Source organism: Pogoniulus pusillus, chromosome 26 (genome assembly GCF_015220805.1).
Source record: "Pogoniulus pusillus isolate bPogPus1 chromosome 26, bPogPus1.pri, whole genome shotgun sequence".
In the NCBI taxonomy this organism is placed as follows: Eukaryota; Metazoa; Chordata; class Aves; order Piciformes; family Lybiidae; genus Pogoniulus; species Pogoniulus pusillus.
Genome location: NC_087289.1, coordinates 1,175,587 through 1,190,729, shown reverse-complemented (window position 1 = coordinate 1,190,729; position 15,143 = coordinate 1,175,587). Strand labels below are relative to the sequence as shown.

At 55.8% G+C, this 15,143-nt stretch overlaps 1 protein-coding gene across 1 annotated transcript in view; it reads left to right on the top strand.

Annotated features, from left to right (window-relative positions):
* LEKR1 (leucine, glutamate and lysine rich 1) overlaps positions 1–15,143 on the top strand; it is a 40,712-nt gene that overhangs the window by 19,806 nt on the left and 5,763 nt on the right. Inside the window, exons 6-10 of the mRNA XM_064165050.1 lie at positions 678–863; positions 9,993–10,074; positions 11,807–11,884; positions 12,040–12,243; positions 13,508–13,601. Coding sequence (XP_064021120.1) covers positions 678–863; positions 9,993–10,074; positions 11,807–11,884; positions 12,040–12,243; positions 13,508–13,601 — 644 coding nt within the window. The remainder of the gene's footprint in view (positions 1–677; positions 864–9,992; positions 10,075–11,806; positions 11,885–12,039; positions 12,244–13,507; positions 13,602–15,143) is intronic.

Here is a 15,143-nt window from a genome sequence, read left to right as displayed (position 1 = left end):
AGGGTCAGGGAGGGAATTCTGCCTCTCTGCTGTACCTGCTGAGACCTCCCTGCAGTGCTGGGGCAGCTCTGGAGTGCTCAGCACAGGCAGGGAGCTGCTGGAGCAGGGCCAGAGGAGGCTGCTGGCAGGGCTGGAAGGGCTCTGCTGGAGGCCAGGCTGGGAGAGCTGGGGGTGGGCAGCCTGGAGGAGAGAAGGCTCCAGGAGGCCTTAGAGCAGCCTGCCAGGATTGGAAGGGGGAGAGCTGGAGAGGGACTTGGGACCCAGACAGGCTGAGGGCTGATGGCTCCAGCCTGAGAGCAGCTGGACTGAGATTGGACATGAGGAGGAAAAGCTTCCCCTGGAGAGTGCCCTGACACTGGCACAGGTTGCCCAGGGAAGCTGTGAAGGCTCCAAGGCTGGAAGTGCTGGAAGCCAGGTTGGGTGGGAACATTTATCAGCCTGGGCTAGTGGGAGGTGTCTCTGCCCAGCCCATTCAGTGATTTCCAGAGGTCACTTCCAGCCTCTCCATGCTGGGATTCTGCTGTGCCTTGTCCATGGCTTCCACTGACCTGTGTCAAACTGAGCTTACAGACACCCAAGCCCTGGGGCCCTGGCTCAGCTGTATCACTTTTTCAACTGCAGAAGGTCAATCTCACAGCAGTCTGTGCCTTTTTTTTCCCCCCACTCCCCTTCCTCAGACATTCCCAAGTTGAATCAGCAATTAGCAGAATCCCAGAGGGAGAAGGAAAGCCTCCAGGAGAAGGTGAAGCAGCTCACGCTGGCGGCAGACGTGGTCGAGCTGAAAACTCAGCAGCTTCAGACTTCACTGCAGCAAGGGAAGGAGCTCCAAAGCAGGTGCCTGGAACTCCAGAAGGAGACTTTGGGTAAGGGAATTTGGATATTTCCAGGGCAAAAAAAACTCCAAGGAGATGCAAAAGGAAAGACCCAAAGCTTCAGAGAGTTGGAAGGGACCTTCACGATCATTCAGCCAGCCCCAGGTTGCTCAAGGCCTCATCCAGCCTGGCCTCAAACACCTCCCTGGGCAGCCTCTGCCAGTGTCTCACCACCCTCACTCTCAAGCATTTCTTCCTTCTCTCCACTCTCCATCTCCCCTCTCCCAGCTCGAAGCCATTGGCCCTCATCCTGGCACTCCCAACCCTTTTCCAGCTTCTTTTTAGGCCAGGATGGATTTTTGGCTGGCAGCAGCAGAGGTGAGGTGCAGAGCAGGCTCAGGCAGCCTCTTTTCTCCTGGATTTTCTCCTTTCCACCTCAAGGAGCTAGAGAGCCCTCTGGAAAAGGGGAAGAGCAGTGGAGGCCCCACAGTGATCCCATCTCCTGGGCTCTGTTGAGGCAGTAACTCATTCCAGCCTGCTGATTCCTATCAGTGTCTCCTCGATCCCTGTGCTGCAAGCTGAGATGTTTGAAGACCTTGAGCACACACAGAGAGGTTGTGCTGTTCTGGGGGCTTGAGTCATCAAATTGGCACAGCCATTACCAAGCTGCATTCTGCACAGGATGTCATGGTCAGGTTGAGAACAGCAGCTCTCAGTGCTGGGCATGAGGAGGGAATTTCACTGCTTCTTCAATGCCAGGGACAGTAGCAACCAAGGGACTGCAAAGGAGAAGGCTGCAGATGGCATCTAATGAGTCACCAACTGGTGCTGCTGAGGACAGGCTTTGTTTGGGATGCTGTGCAGCAGGTCCTGGTAGGAGAGCTCCAGCAGTGATGTGTTGGAATGGTAGAAATCAGCAGATCACAGAACTACAGAGTGCAGGGGTTGGGAGGAGCCTCTGGAGCTCAGCCAAAGCAGGGCACCCACAGCAGCTTGCCCAGCAGCACAGTGCCCAGGGGGGCTGGAAGCTCTCCACACAAGGACACTCCACAGCCTCTCTGGGCAGCCTGCTTTAGGCCTCCACCACCCTCATGCCAACTTTCTCCTCCTGTTCAGATGCAACCTCCTGGGCTCCACTTTGTGCCCACTGCCCCTTGTGCTGTCCCTGGGCACCACTGAGCACAGCCTGGCCCCAGCCTCTTGCCCCCAGCCTTTAGCTGTTGCTGAGCATTGCTCAGCTGCCCTCTGGGGCTGCTCCTGTGCAGGCTCTCAGCCCCAGGGCTCTCAGCCTTTGCTGCTCCCAGAGCTGCTCCAGGCCCCTCAGCAGCTTTGCAGCTCTCTCCAGCACTTCCCTGTTCCTCTTGAGCTGAGAAGCCCAGAGCTGGACTCAGCTCTGCAGCTGTGGCCTCGCCAGGGCAGAGTAGAGGGGCAGGTGAAGCTCCCTGTACCTGCTGCCCAGCCTCTTCTTTAACCACATCCTAACCTCCTTGCTGGTCTCTGTCCCCTTCCCAGTGAGCAGTGTAGCCCAGGGTGGGCAGCAGAGGCAACCGCTTTGTTTCCTGCCCTGTTTGGGTGCCTCAGGACAAGCCAAGGCTTGGGCAAGTGCTGCCCAACCCTCCTGCTCTGGAGGCTCATCCGCTGCAATCAGAGCTTAGTCAGCAGCCAGCAATCAGCAGAGAGCCTTCCCAAAGGTTAGGAGCCAGCCCAGCTGGCCTCTCCCTGGGAGGAACCTGGGCACACCTCCTGCCTCCCAGCCCTCTTGCAGGGAACAGAAGGCTCAGGGGGCCCCAATCAATGCTTTGGCAGCCTCAGGTTGAGGTACAAAATCCAAGGCCTTTGCCAAGCACCCCAACCTTGTGCAAGCCACTGCAAGTAATGCTTAAAAGCCATTAATTGTTGAAGGGACATTCCAAGGGGGATCACAGCAGTGATCATCTTCTAGAATCACAGAATCAGGCAGGCTGGAGGAGAGCTCCAGGCTCATCCAGCCCAACCTAGCACCCAGCCCTGCCCAACCAACCAGACCATGGCACTAAGTGCCCCAGCCAGGCTTGGCTGCAACACCTCCAGCTACAGAGACTCCACCACCTCCCTGGGCAGCCCATTCCAGTGCCAGTCACTCTGTCTGCCAACAACTTCCTCCTCACATCCAGCCTAGACCTGCCCTGGCACAGCTTGAGGCTGTGTCCCCTTCTTCTGTCCCTGGCTGCCTGGCAGCAGAGCCCAACCCCAGCTGGCTACAGCCTCCCTGCAGGCAGCTGCAGGCAGCAATGAGCTCTGCCCTCAGCCTCCTCTGCTGCAGGCTGCACCCCCCCAGCTCCCTCAGCCTCTCCTCACAGGGCTGTGCTCCAGGCCCCTCCCCAGCCTTGCTGCCCTGCTCCAAACACCTTCCAGCACCTCAACATCTCTCTGCAATGGAGGAGCCCAGAGCTGGACACAGCACTGCAGGGGTGGCCTGAGCAGTGCTGAGCACAGGGGCAGAAGAGCCTCCCTTGTCCTGCTGGAGGAGAGGACTGCAGAATGCTGTGGTTAAAGCCAGCAGGTGGAGAAGGGAAAAAAGAAGAGCTCTTTGTTTGCTTCTTCCTCCCTGGCCTGCTTCCAGCTGACTCCTGAGATGAACAATGGCCTCTTGGCTGGAATGTCCTCAGCTGAGTAACAGCTCCTGTGTCCTCCCAGGGCGTTCAGTTTTAGTTTCTGTTCTCCTGTTGGCAGTGAGTCCAGGCAGGGCAGTGCACAGGGAGTACTTTCCATGGCATCTGGCATTTCCTTGCAGCAGATCAAAGTGGTCCCTAGCAGGGGGGCTGCAAATTGTCCTCTCCTCTGCTGTCTGTGGATCCCATTCTGTGCTTCTGTGCTCCACAACCTCCCTGGAGGTGTTCAGGACCAGGTTGGATGAGTTCTTGTGTGACCTGTTCTAGTGGGAGGTGTCCCTGCCTATGCTGGGGGGTTGGAACTGGCTGAGCTTTGAGGTCCCTTCCAACCTAAACCATTCTGTGATTCTATGTCCAACCTAAACCTCCCCTGGTGCAACTTGAGGCCATTCCCTCTTGTCCTGTCCCTTGGGAGAAGCAGCAGCTCAGTGTTTTAGACACAGGGAAGGAAGGAGCAGAGGATCACAGAAGGGTTGGGTTTGGAAGGGCAGTGGCAGCCTGGGCTGCAGGGAAAGGTCTCTGCTCTGAGGTGACCTCTCCTGCAGGGCTGTGCCCAGCTCTGGAGCTCCCAACACAAGAAGGACCTGGAGCTGCTGGAGCAGGGCCAGAGGAGGCCACAAAGATTATCAGAGGGCTGGAGAAGAGCTGCTGAGGGGACAGGCTGGGAGTGTTGTGGCTGTGCAGCCTGCAGAAGAGAAGGCTCCAGGGAGACCTCAGAGCAGCATTTCAGTGCCTGCAGGAGAGCTGCAGGCAGGCTGGGGAGGGACTGCTCAGCAGGGCCTGTGGGGACAGGCCCAGGGCAGTGGTTTGGAGCTGGAGCAGGGCAGAGTTAGGTTGGACCTCAGGAGGATGTCCCAGAGCAAGCTCAGGAGATGTGGGGCAGGTGGGACAGTGAGGTGGGCTGAAGGGCAGAGCTCAGAGGGTTGTTGCAGGTGGAGGTCTGTCAGGCTCCATCTGGCCCTGCACTCTGGCTGGAGGTGTCCCTGCTGGCTGCAGGGGCTTGGGCAAGATGCCCTTGGAGGGTTCCTTCCAACCCAAGCATCTGCAGCCACCAGAGCCTCTCTTTGTCTCAGTGAGAGCTGCAAAGGGACCCCCCCAGCGACTCCTCACCAGGGACTGGTGTGGTGAGTCAGATCTTGTCTGCTTCAACCCAAGCTGCTGCTGCTGCTTCCCCAAACCACACAGCAGCAGAGGGAAAATGAAACTGCATCCTGCCAGCTGCTGGGCACTGCCTTAGGCAGCAGCAGGTTCACTTCTTTGCAGACCCCAGGCAGGCAGAAGGCTGAAACTGGCAGCAGATGACCTCTGTGGACATGCATTTAGGCTGAGGTGGGCACAGGCACCCCCTGCCCCACCTAAGTCCTCCCTGGGGCTGCTCTCCAGCCCTTCATGCCCAGCCTGGATTGATGCCAGGGACTGGCCCGACCCAGGTGCAGCACCTTGCCCTTGGCCTCACTGAGCCTCCTACAGTCCCACTTGAGCTTGTGCAGGTCCCTCTGGATGGATCCTGTCCCTCAGGCATCTTCCCACCCAGCTTGGTGTCATCTGCAGGCTGAGACTGAGAGGGCTTCCCTGGGTTCATGCTTGCCTGTGCTCCTTCTGCAAGGAGCATCTCAGTTGGGTGCTGGGAGCTGGAAGGGTTTCAGGCTCTGTGCTGGGAACATGATTGACATTGAGATGGATCTGGGCTGAAGCTGCTTTGAGAGGTGGCACTGTGAAAGCTTTGAGCTGAGTGCTGGAGCTCCAGCAAGGAACCCTTTTGTGTTGGGTTCTTTTGCTCTAAGCTTCATTTTCATTGCTGGAGGACATTTTCCTGCCAGCCCTTGCCTGGTTTCCCTTGCTTCAGCAGGATTCCAGCACAGATTTCCAGTCCTGTTGCCACTCTACTTGGCAATGTCCTCCTGTTGATGCTGCCTTTCCAAACGGGATGGAAATCTGTCTGATGGCCTGGGTCTGGCCCCTGGGTCTGGTCCCTCAGACTTTCTGCTCACCAGCTCCTGTTGGCCTGTGCTGGGAACTGTCTCTAGGGAAGACTTGCAGAAACCAACCCTGTAATAAGCATCATAGAATGACCCAGGTAGGAAGAGAGCTCCAAGCTCAGCCAGCCCAACCTAGCACCCAGCCCTGCCCAACCAACCAGACCATGGCACTAAGTGCCCCAGCCAGGCTTGGCTGCAACACCTCCAGGCACAGAGACTCCACCACCTCCCTGGGCAGCCCATTCCAATGCCAATCACTCTCTCTGCCAACAACTTCCTCCTCACATCCAGCCTAGACCTGCCCTGGCACAGCTTGAGGCTGTGTCCCCTTGTTCTGTTGCTGGGTGCCCGGCAGCAGAGCCCAACCCCACCTGGCTACAGCCTGCCTGCAGGCAGCTGCAGCCAGCAATGAGCTGTGCCCTGAGCCTCCTCTGCTGCAGGCTGCACACCCCCAGCTCCCTCAGCCTCTCCTCACAGGGCTGTGCTCCAGGTCCCTCCCCAGCCTTGCTGCCCTGCTCTCAACACCTTCCAGCACCTCAACATCTCTCTGCAATGGAGGAGCCCAGAACTGGACACAGCACTGCAGGGGTGGCCTGAGCAGTGCTGAGCACAGGGGCACAAGAACCTCCCTTGTCCTGCTGCCCACACTGCTCCTGAGCCAGCCCAGGATGCCATTGGCTCTGCTGCCCACCTGGGCACTGCTGCCTCCTCTTCAGCTCCTCTCTGCCAGCACCCCCAGGGCCCTCTCTGCCTGGCTGCTCTCAGCCACTCTGGCCCCAGCCTGTAGTGCTGCTTGGGGTTGTTGTGGCCAAAGTGCAGAACCCTGCACTTGACCTTGTTCAGTCTCATCCCCTTGGCCTCTGCCCACCCATGCAGCCTGGCCAGGTCCCTCTGCAGATTGAATCCATCTCCTCCTCCCTGGAAAATCTCCTGCCCAGGGCTCTGTCCTGAGGACATATCTCAACAAACTGAGGTCTGAAGGAGACCACCCAGAGCCCTAGCCCCAGAAGCAGCATTATCCTTCTCCCTTTGCCATAATTCCAGGCCTTATGTCCTTCCTCCTGCATCTAGGAAAAGGAACAAAGAGCAGTGCTGAACAATTGCCAAGAATCTTCTGCTTAAGAGGCCAAAAGAGCTGTTTGTGGAAAGCTTCTCCGAGGCAGCTGTCCCCACCTTGAGGAAAAGCAGAGGAATCTCCTTCTTGTGGCCTTGCTCCACAACGATTTGCTCTTCATCTGTTGGAGCAAAGCAGTTCCACTGCAGGAGAGCTGTGGTGTTGGCAGTGCTGTATTGTTCCCACGTGTCCTGACATCTGCCTGCAGCCAGAGCTTCTCCTTCTTCTTGGCAGCCTTTGGAGGCTGTTAACTTCCATCAGGCAATGGCAGGGTGAACGGCAGGAAATTCATGCTGAGTTGTTTAGCTCTGGAGAAGTGAACAGGACAAGATGTTACTGAGGAATGCCCAGCTCAAGAAACTAAGCCAAAGTGACTGCAGGTGCTTGGTCTGAGCTGTTCTTTGTGTGCTTGGCCATGAAAGCCTGCAAGAAAGCTGGGGAGGGACTTTGGGTAAGGGCTTGTAGTGATAGGACGAGGAGGAATGGGTTTAAACTGGCAGAGGGGAGATGGAAAGTGGATGTTAGGGAGAAGTGAGGGTGGTGAGGCACTGGCACAGGTTTCCCAGGGAGGTTGTGGAGCACAGAAGCACCCAAGGTGATCTTTGATCACCTTGGGTGCTTCTGTGCTCCACAACCTCCCTGGAGGTGTTCAAGGGCAGGTTGGATGAGGCCTTGAGTGACCTGCTCTAGTGAGAGGTGTCCCTGCCCATGGCTGACCTTGAAGGTCCCTTCCAAGCCAACCCATTCTGTGACTCTCTAGATTTATTGATCCCTTATCTCTTGTCTTTCTGTTCCCTGCCAAAGAGCAGAACTGCAGGCAGCAAACTCCAAAGCTCCTTCACTTCTAATTAGTGTTTTTAACTGACTGGAAGCTGCACTCCCAGCACCAGCTCAGCCTCAGCCAAGCTCACAGCCAGGTTAATGCTACCCAACAGGTGAGGTTTTGCAGCACTGCTGCCAGTCTCAAGTGAGAATATAAACAAAAACCAAGAGCCAAAGGGTTGAGTAGGGAAGAGCTGGCAGCTGGAGAGGGGTTTTGTCATCGTGTCACCACTGCCCCCGTGGTGAAGCTTCCTGTGCCCATTTAAACAGCTCTAGAATGTTCTTTTCTGGAGCTGCCTGGAGCAGTTCTGGGAGCAGCAAAGGCTGAGAGCCTGCACAAGAGCAGCCCCAGAGGGCAGCTGAGCAATGCTCAGCAACAGCTAAAGGCTGGGGGCAAGAGGCTGGGGCCAGGCTCTGCTAAGTGGTGCCCAGGCACAGCACAAGGGGCAGTAGGCACAAAGTGGAGCCCAGGAGGTGCCACCTGAGCAGGAGGAGAAAGTTGTTTGTTGTGAGGGTGGTGGAGGCCTGGAGCAGGCTGCTCAGAGAGGCTGTGGAGTGTCCTTGTGTGGAGAGCTTCCAACCCCCCCTGGGCACTGTGCTGCTGGGCAAGCTGCTGTGGGTGCCCTGCTGTGGTCTGGCTGAGCTTCAGAGGTCCCTTCCAACCCCTCCATGCTGGGATGATTCTGGGACTACACCACTCAAGCCTGGAGAAGTGTTCTTTGCTCGTGGAGCTGTTGAAGAAGGTTGTGAGGTTGGAATTGTTGCCATGCTGAGACCAAGCAGTCTGGTGCCTGTCACTGAGGGGCTTTAGCTCAGCTTTTTCAATTAGCCTGCACCTGTTAGAACCAAAGGGTTGAGTTACAAAGGGAGGGAAAGTTCTGTCCTGTTCTCCCCTGCCTGTCTTGTTGCACTGCACATGGTAGTAACCTTGGGTGCAGTGCTGGAAGTGCAGCCTGATGTCCTCTGGCCTTCAAAGCATGCGTGCAGCAGCCTGGCTTGCTCTGAGAGGGGAAACCTTTCAGCCCTGAGTGCTGCCTTGCCTGCTGGAGTCACCTTGGCACTGCCTCCTGCTGCCAGAGCTGTGACACTCAGCAGCTCTCTTCTCTCTGCTCAGGCTTTGCTTCAGGAGGGATCTTTTTGGGGCAACTGGGAAAAAAATGTGAGCGAAGAAAGAGGATTTTGTTGTAGAGGTGGAAAAATTGGGCATAGATAGCAGGAAAAAAGGCAATGGCTGATGGGAGGGGAGAGGGCATGTGGCCTGGAGGGTGACACTGGGCTGAGGCAGATTACTTAGTACCACTAATGCAGTGCTGAGGTTGATAGCAACCCCTGGTCTCAAGGCTCAGCTCTCAGTGGTTGATCTCAAGGCTGAGCTCAATGATTGATCTCAAAGCTCATCTCAAGGGTTGATCTCAGTAGTTGATCTCAAGGGTTGATCTCAGTGGTTGATCTCAAGGCTGAGCTCAATGATTGATCTCAAAGCTCATCTCAAGGGTTGATCTCAGTAGTTGATCTCAAGGCTGAGCTCAATGGTTGATCTCAAGGCTGAGGTCAGTGGTTGATCTCGAGGTTGTTCTCAAGGCTGATCTCAGTGGTTGATGCCAGTGGTTGATGTCAATGCCTGACCTCAGTGGCTGGTATCAAGGCTGATCTCAAGGCTGGTCTCAGTGACTGATCTCAGTGGGGGATGTCAAAACCCTGCCAATCTAGTGCAGATCATTTTCAGCTCTGCCTCCTTTCATGCCCCTTCCCTCAGCTCTCTGTCCAGCCACTGCTTTACTCCATTTCCTGCCTACCTCTGCACCAGTTGGGTGGCTCCTGCAGGAGAATGAGAACCAACCCAAACCCAGCTTCTTGCTCTGTACTCAGCCTCTGCTCGGGCAGGCACCCAACTGGAATCAGCTGAGATATCAGAGCTGATAAACAGATACTTCTCCCTGCTCCCCACCATGGGTTTGGAACTGGATGATCTTCAAGGTCCCTTCCATCCCAACCCAGCCTCTTTTAGTCAGAGGCAGTGCTGTGAGCTGCTGGTTGAGGTGGGAGTGAGAAGCTGCACATCTGAGATGCAAACGAACCACAAGATGCGGAGAAGTGAAGTACTTGATTGTGGAGAAGTGAATTAGTTGACTGGAAGGGAGTGAACTATTTGTCTGAGGAGAAGTGAAGTGTTTGGGTGTAGAAAGGAGAAGTTAATTGTGGAGGACTACATTATTGCATTGCACAAGAGAGAATTGTGTGGTTGTGGAGAAGAGAATGATTTGGTTGTGGAGAAGAGGAATATTTGGTTGTGGAGAAGAGAATGATTTGGTTGTGGAGAAGAGAATGATTTGGTTGTGGAGGAGAGGAATATTTGGTTGTGGAGGAGAGGAATATTTGGTTGTGGAGAAGAGGAATATTTGGTTGTGGAGAAGAGGAATATTTGGTTGTGGAGAAGAGAATGATTTGGGTGTGGAGAAGAGGAATATTTGGTTGTGGAGAAGAGGAATATTTGGTTGTGGAGAAGAGAATGATTTGGGTGTGGAGAAGAATGTTTGGGTGTGGGGAAGAGAATGATGTGGTGTTCAACCAGCCGTGAAGCCTGTGAGGTGTTTTTGTTTGTGTTTGTTTTCAGATTTAACAAATCAAGTGGAGACAACTGGGCTGAAGCTGCAGAAGGTCACAGCTGAGCTGGAGCACTACAAGAAGCTCTTCCTGTAAGAGTCGTCCTGGCTGAGTTGCTTTGTCTCTGCTCCCATAGCCGTAGCACATCACTTGAGTTCGGGGGGGCAGGAGTGCCCAAGAGCTCAGCTGTTTGCTCTCTGCCTGGAGCACTCCTGGCTCCCTGCCTGGGCAGGTGTGGCTGTGGGAGGTGGGTGCCAGGCTGCTCCCAGGAGGGCTGCATCAGCTCAGCACAACACTTCGCTTTGCAGGGTGGTTTGTGCCATTCGCACAGCTGCTGGACCAGAGGTGTTAGGGAAAGGAGCAGTGCTCACAGCTCGCTGCAGGGCCTGGGCTGCAGCAGGCCTTGGGCTGCAGGGAGTTCCAACCCCCTGCCAGGGGCTGCAGCAACCACTCCAGCATCACCTTTAGCATTCACTCCAGCATCACCTTTAGGATTCACTCCAGCATCACCTTTAGCATTCACTCCAGCATCACCTTTAGCATTCACTCCAGCATCACCTTTAGCATTCACTCCAGCATCACCTTTACCATTCACTTTAGCATTCACTTTAGCATTCACTTTAGGATTTGATTTAGGATTCCCTTCAGCATTCACTTTAGGATTCACCTCAGGATTCACTTTAGGGCACACTCCAGGGTAACACTTTAGAATTCACTTCAAGAATCACTTTGGGAATCACTTTAGGATTCATTTTAGGAATCACTTCAGCATTCACTTCAGGACACACTTCACGATAACACTTTAGGATTCACTTCAGGGTGCACTTCAGGATTCACTTTGGGAATCATTTCTGGAATCACTTCAGGATGCACTTCAGGCTCACATGAGGACTCACTTTAGGATTCACTTCTGAATTCACTTCAGGCAATCAGAATGCCTGTTCCCAATAGGAAGCTGAGAAGTGCTGAGCTGGTGCTGCCAGCCTGGGGCCCAGCCAGCATCAGGCTTTCCTGTGTGCTTGCCTTGACCTTTCCCATGGATTCGTCCTCCCCTGATCCTCACTTTCCGGTTGCAGTTCCTGTGTGCAGAGGATCCCAGCAGAACAGATCAGCAAATATTTGGGATGCTTAGCAACAGTGTTTTGGTGCTCCTGGAGTGTGGAGTGGGACAGAAAGGCCCTGCTGAGCACAGCTACACAACCAGCTGAGGCTTAACAAGTGCAGCACCCAGCTTCTCAGGCTGATGTGGGCACAGCTCCAGAGAGGAACATTCTAGAGCTCTTTGAATGGGCATAGGAAGCTTAACCATGGGGGCAGTGGTGACACAATGCAAAACCCCTCTGCAGCTGCCAGCTCTTCCCTACTCAACTCTTTAGTTCTTGATTGTTGTTCTTATTCTCACTTGAGACTGGCAGCAGTGTGGCAAAGCCTCACCTGTTTGGTAGCACCAACACTGCTGGCTCCTCTGCAGCTCCTCTCTGCCAGCACCCCCAGGGCCCTCTCTGCCTGGCTGCTCTCAGCCACTCTGGCCCCACCCTGTAGTGCTGCTTGGGGTTGTTGTGGCCAAAGTGCACTTGGCCTTGTTCAGTCTCACCCCATTGGCTTCTGCCCACCCATCCAGCCTGGCCAGGTCCCTCTGCAGGGCTCTCCTACTCTCCAACAGGCCCTGCTGAAGCCACCAGTCACCTCTTAATCACCTCCCCAGGCCTTCAGGAGGCTTTGCTCCATCAGCTTGGTGCTGAGCTCAGTGCCTGAGGCAAGACTTTATGCTTGCATTTTGTTTTGGGGGGGTAAATATTTGTTGCTTTGCTCCTGTTTCCTTAGGGTGAAATCAGCAGAACTTGATGCCTGCCAAAGTGAACTGAAAAAGGTGAAATATGAAAGTGGAATCTCTGAGTCAAGGTAAAGGCAGAAGTTCTGCTTTATAATTCACACATTTCTGAGCAGGGAGAGCACAAAACCTGCTGATTTTAGTGCACTCTTAGGTGTATTTGTACAACAGCTGGGGCCAGGGCACTAGGTTTAAGTTGCTGTGCTGCTTTGTGCTTCATCTGCAGGCTTAGCAAAGAGCTAAAGGAAAAGGAGGACTCTCTCCTGACTTGCCAGCAGCTGTGCAAACGCTTCCAGGAGGAGGTGGCTGAGAAAGAGAGGAAAGAGGAAGACCTGAGGAGAAGAAGTGGTCGGTCTGAAAGTGAGCTGGAAGCACTTAAAGCTCTGCTTCAGCAAGCAGAGGAGGAGGTGGTGGTGTTGAAACAAGAAAGGTAATGGGAGCAGAGGCAGCCTGGGTGACAGCTTCAGCCTCCCCTGTCTCCTGGGCACTTGGCTGAGAAGAGTGGAAGCCATGGAAGCATTTCTGTGCTGCCAGGGCCTCACACTGGTGGTTGCACACAATCCAAGTGTGCTGAGGGTTGGGAGTGACCTCTGGAGCTCAGCCAGTCCAAGCCCTGCCAAAGCAGGGCACCCACAGCAGCTTGCCCAGCAGCACAGTGCCCAGGGGGGGCTGGAAGCTCTCCACACAAGGACACTCCACAGCCTCTCTGGGCAGCCTGCTCCAGGCCTTCACCACCCTCACAACAAACAACTTCCTCCTCTTGCTCAGGTGGCACCTCCTGGGTTGTAGTTTGTGCCCACTGCCCCTTGTGCTGTCCCTGGGCACCACTGAGCAGAGCCTGGCCCCAGCCTCTTGCCCCCAGCCTTTAGCTGTTGCTGAGCATTGCTCAGCTGCCCTCTGGGGCTGCTCTTGTGCAGGCTCTCAGCCCCAGGGCTCTCAGCCTCTGCTGCTCCCAGAGCTGCTCCAGACCCCTCAGCAGCTCTGCAGCCTTCTCTGGGCTCTCTCCAGCACTTCCCTGTCCCTCTTGAGCTGGGGAGCCCAGAGCTGGATCCAGCACTGCAGCTGTGGCCTCAGTAGGGCAGAGTGCAGGGGCAGGAGAAGCTCTCTTGCCCTTATGCCCACGGTCTCCTTCATGCCCCCAGGACCCCATTGGCCTTCTTGGCCCCAGGGACACATTGCTGGCTCATGCTGAACTTGTCCCCCAGCACTGCCAGCTCCTTCTCCTTAGAGCTACACCTCAGCAGGTCAACCTCTAACCTCTGCTTGGTGATTTTAGTTCAAATCCTTTTGACTTGATGCCAGCAGTGCTCTGAGCTCCTTGGCTCTGGCCATGGCTGCTTTCAGTTTTCTCACAGCTGTTCAGCACTGGGCTGGTGAAGCACTGAAATCCTCGAGGCTGCAAGCTGGGGGTGTGGCAGGGGCAGCAGCTCTGACATTGGCTTGAAAGCAGAAGCTTCAGAAAGCCTCTGCTGGCAGATGCTGAGTGCTTGCTGACTGCTGTGCCTCAGGGCTCCAGGCAGGCTTCTAGGGCTCCAAGCAGAGAGGAGAGAACGAGTCAGGAAGGGCAGTGAGGTCCTGTAGGGAGCATTAGGCCCCCAGAGAACAATCAGGCGCCCAGAGGGGGAGTGGAGGGAGCTGGCATGGCAGCAGGCTGGCAGAGCATGGACTGACATAAGAGTTTTTGTGGTTTCCAGGGAGTTAATGCTGCTTTCTCATCAGAACAGAACCGAGCAGCTGCAGGACACCTTGAGGCAGAAGATGAGGGCTGAAGATGCCTGGAGGGAGAAGGTAATGCTGGATGGGCATGGGGCAGCAGTGGTGGCTTCTTGGGTTGTCACCAGTTGTAGTCAGCTGGCACCAGTGAGGACACTGAGCCAGGCACTGCCTCCTCAAGTGCAGCCCTGCCCAGGAGGGGCCTTTGCACAAGAGCATCTCCCTGGGGAGAGAGATTCTCCCTGCAGAGTCTGGCACTGAATGCAGAGGTGCTGAGTGCTGGAGACCTGGCAGGTGTTCAGCTCTGATCCAGACTTCCCAGGTTTGGGAAGGGTCTGCAGGGCTGCAGTGCCCTGAAATGGCCATGGTGGGGATAAGGCAGTGGTTGGACTTGATGATCTCAAAGGTCTTTTCCAACTGAAGCCATCCCAGCAGTCTATGGAAGCCTGAGTGAGAAGAGCAGAGCTCAGCCCACTGAGCCTCTGAGCTCCAGGGAGCTTGGCTAAGCTTTGCAGGACAGATTCCTTCTGCTGGAAGCTTCAGGTCCTGGAATCAGAGAGGGCTTGGTTGGAGGAGGCCTTGAAGCTCATCCACTCCAAGCCTTACCTCAGCACTGCCAGGGGCACCACCAAGCCATGGTCCTCAGCACCACAGCTCCAGGCCTTTGGAACCCTTCCAGGGATGGAGACTGCACCACTGCCCTGGGCAGCCTGGGCCAGGACTTGGCAACCCTTCTGGGGAAGAAATTGCTCCTCGTGGCCAGCCTAAACCTCCTCTGCAGCAAGTTGAGGCCATTTCCTCTTGTTCCACTTGTTCCCTGGGAGCAGAACCCAAGCCCCAGCTGGCTGCAGCCTCCTCTCAGGGAGCTGCAGAGTGCAATGAGCTCTGCCCTCAGCCTCATCTCTTCTTCACAGAAGAGGAGCTCCTGCTCCTCCCCAGCCCTGCTCTCCAGACCCTTCCCCAGCTTGGTTGCCCTTCTCTGGCCCTGCTGCAGCCCCTCAGTGTCCTTGGGAGAGGCCCAGAACTGGTCAGGCTGGCTGCATCCTCGCTGGGGATGGCTCAGCCTGGCAGCCGCACAAGAGAAGGCTGCTCCCAGCGGGCGGCAGCAATTACAGCCTGGGTGTCGTGGCTGTCAGAGCCCCAGAAACAGCCTCATCAGGCCAAGGAAGCCCAGCCCTGACAAAGCTGGCCCTGGCTCGGGTCAGGCTGCCTCTGCGGCACTGCAGAGTGCTCTGGTAGCTGTTTGGGACACAGAGGAACCTTCAGCTGCTGGTGGTGCTTGGAAGGGACCCCTGGAGCTCAGCCAGTCCAACCCTGCTGCAGCAGGCACCCACAGCAGCTTGCCCAGCAGCACAGTGCCACGGAGGGGTTGGAAGCTCTGCACACAAGGAGGCTCCACAGCCTCTCTGGGCAGCCTGCTCCGTGGTCATGGAACTGTTGGGTAGAAGGTTGGACCTGATGATCTTGGAGGTCTCTTCTGAACTTAAAGATTCCAAGATTCCAGAGCTCCAGCACCCTGAGAGCCCCTGGGACTGAGAGCCTGCCCCTGCTGGCCCCAGGCTCCTGCTAGGGAGCTGTAGGGAGCCAGAAGGTCTCCTCTCAGCCTCCTTCCTGCAG